Here is a 10,745-nt window from a genome sequence, read left to right as displayed (position 1 = left end):
TTATAACAGTAGTTCATAGAGCTTTTAATGACAGCTTTTTGTCCCTCAGATTGGGTGTTAGAGGTAGTAGTACCTTGTTTTTGGCAAGAATGTGCTTTAATGTGTAGTCAGAGGAACTCCTAAGTGGGCTGGATGTGGAAGGAATGTCAGCTCCCAAGATTGCTTTAAGGAGAAAGTCATCAGTTTCAGGGCTCTTTGAAGAAATGCCAAGTCTTACACATGTTTGGAATTACCAAATGTATTCATGAGACACTTTCAATTGCAGTTTTGTTATGTCAGTGGTAAAACAATGGCAGTCTCCATAAACCTGGAAGTCCTGGATGAATAGCACCTTCATTTTTCCCTAGTTGCATTGTGTGATGTATGGTAAAGAGCACTTCTTAAGCAGATTTGTTACTTTGTCCATTGCTTCAAGGCCACCAGAAAGCACAGGCGAGACTGCTCCAATTCTGTGTTTTTCTTTGTTTCAGAATACTGTGTGTTTCACTGATCTCCCTCCATCTCTCCTGCGATGACTAGCAGGTGGCTGCCACGGCTGTTGTGTTCTGCTGCTGTGTCAGAGCATCTGATGCCTACATGATTGCACTGAAAGTATTCCTTAGTCTTCATTGCCTCCCCCTGCTCCAGAAAAGTCATCATTATTTGGAGCACACAGGACAGTCAGGAGCTTGCCCTCTCCTTGACCTTTCAGATAACTGACTATTCATGCAAATATTGCAAATATCTTGTTCTGGAGAGAGCAAAACATTCTCACTGGAATATTGCTGTCCCACACTATAACCACCTACTAGAGAGGGCTGAAAAGGGGCATACCAGTGATTATCAGGAATAGTATCTGTCTCAGTGGCTTCCACTTTACACAGACTGGCACTATCATACCAGGAAGCATATTTTGCCTAGGTTTGGTTATTTCCATTGGCACTATTTTACCACAACATGTTTTCTCTAGAGATCTGCTGCCCTTCTTTGCTGTTTACATGGAGTAAGCAAATGTCAGGTCTGCTTTTTTCGTTAAAGAAATAACTGTGCATGAGGGAAGGCAAGGGTGAAAGTATGCCCTCTAGGATTTGGAAGAAACCAAGCTGAAAAACCTTGATGGTATTTGTTTTGAAACAGTTTCTGCAATGGATAACAGCTGCTCTTCCAAAGGAAACAGTGAGAGAAACTGCAGCTTTATTCCATGTGCAATGACTGAAACACCCATCACAGGCCTCAGGCTCCACTGTCTACTTCTAGAGACCAATGTTCCCCAAAGCACAGAAATTATGAGCATGGGATTATTTTGGGACTCCTTGCTAAAACACAGCCTAAGTGATTTTTTTTTCTTTTTTTCTTTTTTCTTTTTTTAAATTTTCTTCTATCATGTATGAAAAGACTTGCTCCTGTGTCAAGTCCCCATTGCCAAAATACTAGCTTGAGAGAATTTTCAAATTTTAATTATAAGCCATATGAACTTTTAAAAATTTACATATGTATGTTGACATTTGCAACCCCATGACTCTAATATAGCTCATAAGTGATGAGCTGTAAAATACCATTTTAATGCAAAAATACGTACATCTAGATTCTACTCTTGTGCAGACAAATGTTCCAAAATAATTCAGAATGGATTATTTTTGCAGTGAAAATGATTTAGCTATTTTAAAAAATGCACTAAAGGTCTTACTTAGAAATTTGTCTAGCAACATGAAGAACTAGTATATCTACCAGGGATTCACTATGATGATTAATTATATAAGACTAATATCTTTATGGATAACTAGTAAAACTGGAAGCAAGTTTTGAAAGGTCTTTTTCAGTCTCTTGGTAGTTGGACAAAACATTTCAATTTAAAATAAACCTACACGATTTTCACCGTGAACTGGCAGGTTTTGTGAGAAAAATTCTTTTGTTGTGGAAGAGAGGAATATGTGTGAAAACTGTGTGAAAAATGTTTTCTTTCTGTAGAATGGCGAGCAAAGATTGTTCGGTGGCCCTGTGGATATTTCAGAGTTGTAGGGCTGAATGAGACTAAGGTGAACATCTTTTGAAGAGTTCTGCCAGGAAATAAATAGCAAAACACAAAAGGTTTCCAAAAGAGTTTAATAAATAATGAGGTTCTTTCTGTACTGTATAAACTATAAATATACCATGCAGTCCTTTATAACTTAAAATAATTTACAGACTGAGGTAGGGGGGTAGGAAGATGTTGTCATGGGGTTTGCATCCATCTCAGGGTCTCCCAGACTTCCTGCTGAGCACACACACACAGGCTGTGTCAATTCGAATAAATCGCCAGGCTGCTTGCTTGCCCTCCATTGTCAGCGCTTTGACAAAGGTGTGTGTTGTGGTACAGTAAGAGTTCCAGTGCTTTGCATCAATCCCTCGGCACCCACTGGAGACTGGCTTAGGGTCCCTGCACTTGGTCTCAAAAAAGTACTGCTTGAAAATGTTGTTGTTAATGTTGACCTCTCCCAACACTGTCACCTCTTTGCCTTTGATGTCAGTGGCTGTGGTTTTGTCTCCAACCCACATGCTGACGCTGTCACACACTGAGAATTCTCCCCGGTGTAATACAGGATGCGTGGTCCTCTTGGTCCTGACAGTCCTGTTGAGAGAATCTGCATTGCTGAGAAATCCTATATTCTGTCCTTGCCCAGACACTGGGGGGGGCTCTGTGCTGAACAGCACCCGAGGAGACCGGAAACGCCGTCTCTTAAAAAATTTTGGGTCCATGGTGATATTTATAGCTTCTCTTCTACCTATTGCCCAAGTAGAGTGGCCATGGGTTGTTGGTGGAGCTGCCTTGGGAGTGTGGTGTCTGTCACTCCGGTGGGTATTGAGCAGGGAGTGTTCTGCAGGATACTCCAGTGGAGCATTGTCCTCTGACTTTGGAGCTGCCTGTGTGCCGATCAAAAAAGCTATAATCAGAGTGTAGTACAGCATGGGCATTACGCTATGCACCTAGAACGAAAGAAAAACGTAATGTTACTGTAAGCCATGCTGGCACAAATGGATGCCATTGCTGTCAATAAATTTATAAGATACCCAGGATCATACAGATTTCATCAGGTATTCATGTGGGTGCCAGATGTTGTTCTTCCGGAAGAGCTCATTCAGACAGCATAGATGTTCTTAATAAAGCGAGAACATTAGAAAATAATAGCTAGATTATTATTAATTCCTCTGGTATTTGTTATTAGAACACTGTTTATGAAGCACTTGTTTGGTGTTATTAATGTGGAGACCATATGGTGACAGCATGTTCCCAGGAGTAAAATCTGTACTGATTTTTGCAGCAACCTTTTTGGCCAGGGCTGGTCTCTTGGCTGCAAATACCCTGCAGAGTAGTGAGAGTAGAAGCAGTCCCTTGGCTAAAATAGCTGTCCGTTCAGTTAATTTGTCTGCAGAGGTGTCCTTGGGGCTAGGGTGGGGACCATCAAGCTGGTACTTGTGGAAGGGGGGAAGCCCTAGTGAGTCGTGCCATTATCACACGCTCAACAGCCACGCTTGCCTGCCTTGTGGACAGGACCCACCACTCTGGCTGGCTCAGCAGCCTCCAGCAGCCTCCATCTATCCCATATGCCCTTTCGGGATGCACCACATTCCTGATTCTGGGCAGATAAAGCCCAGGCTCCTTCCCAGAAGAGCTCAGGCATCACATGTCTCAAGGGCAGATGGGATTTTTCCGTGTTCAAGCTGCCTATTAGGACAAATATGGATATTACATAGGAGCACCATGGGTGACAGGCTACTTCTAGGTTGGCATCTTAGGTATGGCATAGCTAAAACTATTGTGGCCATAGTACTGGGAATTATGTACAGGGAAACACCTTCCTTTTTTCAGTGCCGTGAGCAAGAAGCTCCACAATTGTCACTGCATAGCAGATCCACTGTCAGCGCTAGTCTTCCTTCGATCTGGAGAATACAAACATCTGTTTGGGTGTGGAAAAGCATAAGACAGATGTCTCAAACTTCGCTAAGAACAATTTTATGCTAGAAGACCAGCAGCAGTAATACCTTGTTAGGTAATTACCATGTGTTTACTAATTCAGCCACATGTTGGGTTAACAAATCAGCAGCAGGCATCCTAGGACTAAGAGACATTAAAAAATGATCTGAAATCGCAGTTAAGGGCAGACATTGTATTTCCTCTATGAAGACTTAATAAGCAGAGACAGGGTATAAACAGAAAAAAAACTACCAAGTGAGGCTCCTCCCCTGTCTCTTTGCCTTGTTTTGCCTGACATGTCTCAGCTGGCCCTGAATTACACTGTGTCCGGCCAGCAGGCAGGCAGCCGCACATAGACTGGACAAACAGGGTTTTGTAAAAGAGGAATCGGGCTCTGCAGTTCCACTGTGATTTCCCAGCATGTCTTAATGTTTTTTTCTGGGTGTGGGTCAATTACTGTTGAAGTTCCCCCTCCCTCTCTTTCTGTTCATCTTTCTCAGACTAGAATCCCAAGCAGCACTAAAGCACTCAACCAGAGCTTTAGCTTTGCTAGATCACAATCTTGTAGCAAATGCAGAACCCTAAGATGTCCCATAGGATCTTGTGTGGATAGTGTTTATCTCAGACAAGAGCTGAAATGAAATAACAGCAGTGTTTGTGCAGGGCTGGGGAAGCATTTAAGAAATCAGCAGGAGATACCGAGTGAAGGTAGTGACTGAAGAGGGTGAAGATGCTACAGTCCTGCATCAAGGGAAGAAAAGAAGAGAAAGGCCAAAAGCCACATTAGCAGTTGTCTGTGCAACAGTTGGGCCGGAAGAACTGGGGACAAAATGATGATGAGGAGAGTCAAATCTCTCTCTTGGAGAAAATCCTTACTGTTCCAAAGCTACTTTAATTTGCTTAAAACAAGGCTGAGGGTTGCTGCCTTCCCACATGCTGCTCGTGCTTGAGCAGTCATCATCATCTGTATAAGGCAATAGAGCTGGGTGTAGCTCAATAGCTTGGCTATGCATGATTCGGAGAGTAACCCCTTGTTCTACAACCAAATTAAAATCAGATGGTTCATTACATCTCTAAAGAGTTAGCTTTCCCGACAGAAATGTTAATGGAAAAGGTTTGCAGAACAAAATCCAGGCACAATTTAGACATGCCAATAGCAGCCTCAACCTATTGTGTTTATACATAAACCCTTTTTTTATTATTTCCTTCTATAGGAAAGAGACGTTGCAATGTCAGCAAAGAGCTGTTTCTGGTTTTGTGCTATACAAGATTCACTGCTCTAAAATGCAGCTATATTTATCTCCCTTCTCCGAGTTTCTTATGTTGCATATGCTAAGATTATTGCTTTAAGGCCATTAACACAAAATCAGAAAGATCTCACCGGCTTTTTTTTTTTTTAAACTTGCCTTGTATTTCCTCTCCTTGTGGTAAAGCATTCTGTGGGGAGTGTGGCCCAAACACAGAAAAAATGTGTTTGGGATATCTGGTAGTTTTCCTGAAGATTCAAATTTGAATTTTTTAATCAGTTATTAGATTAGTGGAGAATAGAAACTGATAGATTAAAAAAGTGGGCTAGACTTGATGGCAACACAAGCAAAAAAAGTTAACATTTAAAGAATAGGTATGCCTTAGACTGTGAGGATTGTAGACTTTTTTGCTGAGACATACAGGTATTTCACAGGCTTTTGGGGGGGGGTATTTTTAAACTTTTGCACATACTTAGTTGCTAGACCCTTTCATGGTGCTTTCTAGAAGTGTTCACAGTGCGTGTCAAATGCAGCCATCTGAACTTCCAGGGAGATGCACAGCTGCCAATACTGGGTGCTGGTAGTACATGGGTATCTGTAACATTGGCCGCAAAGGTTATCACAGGCATTTCAATGCCAAAAATACAGAAACTGTACTAAAACAGAGGATGTTTAATGAGAACTGTCACTTCTAAGTGCACCGAATCTCATTATGAGTAAACACTCCCCACAAAAGATTTGATGTCTGGAGACAGAATAAAAGAAGACAGAATAAGTGGAAGCTCCCATTTTAGCCAGACAATAGCTAGCTAGTGGCTATTGGTGAAGCAACTTGTTTAATAAGTCAAAGAGCTAAGCTTTTCCAGAAATAAGAGTATTAAATGCACACTGCCCTTGTTATTCTTTAGAAGACAGACCAGTGATTTCTTAAGTTCAGGATGACAGCTGTCTTTCCCACTTGTATGTTGGTCAAGTGTCATTTAAACACTTCTTCTGGTATAGCTGTTCAGGCTGCTGTGTGATAGTGGTAATAGACAATTTCAGTCTGTTCTGAGAAGAGTGTGTGTGTTGTGCTTACCTCTGAGTATACTGCACAAAAAACTGCTCCCCCAGCAAGGTCTTTATTTCATCCAGACGCTGAGCTGGGATTGGCTGCAGCATGCCATCGGGCCAGTTTGACTGCGTAGCTGAGTCTGGGAGTTGCTTATTCTGCGTTCCACTAGAAGTAGAAGTATTTGTTTCAGTAAAGAGCCAGGAAATAAGTGTTTTCAGTACCATTCCCCACTTGGTAGCAGGCATACGGGCACAAATTCACTTGCTTGGCTCTCTGAACTGTGCCTTTTTCACTGCTACTGTGTAGAGGTTGTCTAAAGTGCAGTTCTTGACTTTGAAGAGCAGCACATTTTTAAGACAGAACTACCTTTATTCAGCACCTTTACCAAACCATGGTTAACAATCCACTGCTCCCGATCCCTCGGGCATCTTCCAGGCTCACCAGAAACAAGAGTGATGCAGCATAGTGAAGTAATACCTGCTGATGTCACTATCTGAGCTCAGTTTGCACAGTAGCGATAGACAAATGAGGGCTCAGACCCCTCATCATCTTCATCTGGGAAGCAAGTCCAGTAACAAGTAAAGGCACCGCAAGTTGTGTGCCAGCAAATGCAGCCAATGTAAAACTGAGCGGCTACTCTGCTTGGTTGTCCAGACTGTTCTGAACAGCACTATCACCAGCCCTGTGTCCTTTTTCTGTCACAGTACTTCAAAATGGTGCACTCTTATTGTCAATACTCAAACACTCAAAACCAGAGACGTTTGTAGTACCTGCAGGATGTGAACCTATCTATGCCCTATCCACAAATCTGCCATGCACCCATCTTAGTGACACAGTTCATGTCCCATGCTTTCTCTTCTTAGGATGCCCCAAATGCTGGAAGTTCTTTAGAGACCCTGAAGAAGGGTTGCCAGCATGCATACTACTATACATTCTGAACAGCCAGTGGAAAGTAACTTTTGTTTCTTCACTGAGTTTTTATCAAGAAAAATGGTAACATTGTCAGTGATTGTAATATTCCACATGAAATACCAGCTACCTACAGGATAGTTCTAGCCTCTCCCATCCCCCCATCAGTGAGCTAAGTGTGAAGAAAGGCAGTTGCAAAGTTGGCTGGGCTGTTTTGTAGTAGTGTCACATTTAGTGAAAGTGAGTAGAGTAAAAAACGTGTGCAGCACAGCAGGTTGGAGTGCTAACATCTCACGGGTTGTCCAGCGATAGCAACTGGACTCTGCTTGATTGTTTGGAGTGTGAGTTCCACTTGAGAAATTGCTGTGGGTTTGTTTAGTGAAGAGATGATGCCTGAGATCTTTCATTCAGACATGGAAAAATTAAAAAAGAAAAAAAAAAATTCTAAGGCTCTTAACACTGCCAGAGCAAAAAGACGCTGTGTGCTAAAAGCTAGCAAATTGGTCAGCCTCAGTGCTGGATGTCTGCAATTTTAGAGGAAAAAAACCCAGAAAATCAGTATGCTGTACGAAATGAAACTTGGAGACAAGCTTGGGATGACATTTTGGGGGGTGAACCAAGCGTGTCCTTACCTGATGGAATCTCTTTATCAAGACCTTTGGCGAACTAGCATTGGTGAGGTGAAGAGACAATGAGTTATCCTCTTTCTGTTCTAGGCAGGCTTCCTTTTTTCACTAGCATTAAGGCAGGAATCAGGTGAGGGCCAGTGACATACTTGAGTCTTCCTGGTGTAGGAGAGAATCTGAAGACCTTTCACAGGACAAAGACCTTAAACTTTGGGGGTGTTTTGGTATGTGATTCAAAGTGGGTCCAAAAGAGCTATTTGGCTGGGATATTCTTTTCAGTGAGGCAACATAAACTGTAGACCTGTTCCCAGATTTAGGAGAAATTGGCCAGAAGATAAGAGTAGCTGCTGAAGCCTAGTGAAGAAGAGGAAAGCAACGGGCTGAAAGCAACAGTTACAACAGCAGGGAAATCTCTTGGTCAGTTCAGTAGATAATCAGGAGAATCACAGATTGGCATTTGTTGGCAGACAATTATCTGATTGTGGCTGATACTTGAGAACTGACGATACAAAACCTGCAGACATATGAAGGCACATATTAAATGCTTGTCCTCTGGCTAATGTAAAGGCAGAAATAACTCCAGTCTTAATTACTACACTGTCAATGGTCATATGGACCCCAAGTCAAAGCAGAACCATTATTTTCCTCAACAGTTAAATTCGGCATACTGACACCTTCTCATCAGAGTACATTTCTGATTGTAATTCATGAGTGCCATTGAAAGTGATGGAAATAGTATTTTATTAATATTAAGTATTTAGATAGCTTATCTGTTCTACTTAATAAGGTAAATAAGGATTGTATAAGGTCCTCCTGTACTGCAAAAGATCCTGCTGGGTTCAGTGTGGAGATTCAAGTGCATTTGCTAAGGAGAACATGCTGCTAACATCAGAGCATGAACTGGTTTCATTTTACACCTGCACAATTTCTGTCCACAGGAGAGCTGGCTGCCAGTAACTGTAGCCACTGGGTTTGGCTCTTACCAAGATCCAAATACAAGCTACTTAATTTTTAAAAATCTAACTGAAATCTTCCAAGACCATTTTCAAACAGTGCAGGGCACAGGAGTCAATCTGTTACATGCTCATTGTATCACGTTGTGCAACACTTCTGCAATGATTTGGCCACTCTGTGGATTTGCTGCTGTCTGTAGATCATGTTCTACTGTACCTGTGTGGTTGACGTATTTAGGGGTTAAGCTAGTTACAGTGATACGAATGTGTCAGGTCAAACAAAGTTCTAAAATCCAAAGCTTCATGCTACCAGGTATGCTGCTACATTTTTGCAAGAATGTACTAGTAAAGCAATAAACCTTTCAGTCGGCTTTTGACAGTTTAGTAACAGTAACGATAGAGCTATAATATGCTGGCCACTGCCAAAAATAATCCAACAACTTTTCCGACTGTTCTGCCACCCTGAGAAAACACTGCTTCAGTTCCAACTGGCTGGTTTTTAACCACAAAAGAGTTTATTTTCAGCAGGGCTTTTTTTAAAGTTCTTTTACTGTCTTCTTCCCGGATTCCGGCTTGTGGTGGAATCCGGTAAATGATGCAGTGTTGTTCAAATGATGCAGAAGGCAACATCCATATACTATTCCTCTCTACCTACCATTCCCAGAGATTAATAAAATATCCTACTGAAGTAAGTATTTCTCCAGAATTTACATGCACTCAGGATTACAGACCTGGGGGGGGTTAAAAAAAACCCCACTTCGTTCTTATTTCTTTGTCTCAGCACGTATAGTAGAAGTAGTGGCATATTATAACTACAAAAAAGTGCTATTTGCACATGAAAGCTTCATAGGGGTTTAAGTAAAACAAATAACAGTATTTACGAACTGATCTAAGGGCTGTCTGAAAAAGGTAATAGTAGAAATATGCATGATCAGTCTCCCTCTTTGCTTATTTGGCAATCACGCAATAAAGATGTCACTAGTAAAAGTTGAAGTCTAAAAGCAATGTTACAAGGGGTTTAATGTAAGACCGGAGAAATGGATTACATGTAAAAGCAAGTGGTTCTGTGTCTTGGAAAACTCTTTGCTTGCAGGCACCTGCAAGTGAAACAAGTGCCAAACAAACCAAGTATATATAGGGAATTCCCATTTTTTTAAACAGTTATCCTACAGAATCTGAGGAAGAATGGATTAAAAGGTTGTGTTGCCTGGAAACTTATTTAGAACTGAAAATTTAGTAAATTTACTAAATGAATTGCTTCCAGTAAGAACAGCAGTGCTTAAAATTGTTGCCAAATCTCTGTATAGATCTCTGTTCCATGTAAAACTCCCAAACTTGTAACTTGTGATTCCAGTGCAGATCAATTTCAATTCAGACTGCAGTACTTGGACAGTTAGCAACAGGGTTATAAAGCATGTAAAGATATATGTGAAAGTTTTGGAATTCTAAGAGCAATTTATAGATTTGATGCTTCTCAGTGAAAACTGCTGTTGAATGTTGGCACTTCTGGTTTTGCTAGAATACAGAAATATAGCTCTTTTAAACCTGGAAGCATTGATAAAGTATCATTACAGTGGGGAGAAAAAACGGTGTACTATGTTGAAGTAGTTCCATTTCATGACTACCACTTGTATAACTGGAAATACAGCATGGAAGATTGGACTCCAGGACATCACCCACTCTTCTTCCCCAGGACACTGAACAGTGCAGCTTCTTACTTCAAGAATGTTAATGTTTTATTTTAAACTTTCTGAAGGAGAGAAAATGGAAAATTGATTTAGCACAACTCCAGCAGACCAGTAGTGGTGATGTTTAACCAACATAAACTCCTGTCTCAGGTATTCAGCTCTGTCAGGACAAATCAGAAATACTTCTTTTGCACATCTGTCACAAGCCTAATGTTCTAAATAGCTTTTCTGGGGGGTGTATTTTAAACAGAAGTGACTGGTCTTAACCAAACCAGGAGGGTCCCTTCCAGTTATGTGTTCTTCTAAAATCAGCTTTTTTCACAGAATAATATTATAT

The 10,745-nt window shown here is 41.2% G+C and overlaps 1 protein-coding gene across 1 annotated transcript; it reads right to left on the bottom strand.

Moving 5' to 3' along the window:
• Positions 1-2,065: 2,065 nt before the first annotated feature.
• Positions 2,066-6,410, bottom strand: NGF (nerve growth factor (beta polypeptide)). The gene is made up of 3 exons (XM_010578455.1): positions 6,257-6,410; positions 3,494-3,682; positions 2,066-2,943 (listed from the first exon to the last, which is right to left on the bottom strand). The coding sequence occupies exon 3, from the start codon at positions 2,929-2,931 to the stop codon at positions 2,212-2,214; it is 720 nt and encodes a 239-aa protein (XP_010576757.1). The 5' UTR covers positions 2,932-2,943; positions 3,494-3,682; positions 6,257-6,410; the 3' UTR covers positions 2,066-2,211.
• Positions 6,411-10,745: the final 4,335 nt, after the last annotated feature.

Source organism: Haliaeetus leucocephalus, unplaced genomic scaffold, assembly GCF_000737465.1.
Source record: "Haliaeetus leucocephalus isolate CR32 unplaced genomic scaffold, Haliaeetus_leucocephalus-4.0 Scaffold68, whole genome shotgun sequence".
NCBI lineage: Eukaryota > Metazoa > Chordata > Aves > Accipitriformes > Accipitridae > Haliaeetus > Haliaeetus leucocephalus.
Note: the sequence above shows the minus strand (reverse complement) of the source record. Positions and strands in the feature narration are given on the sequence as shown.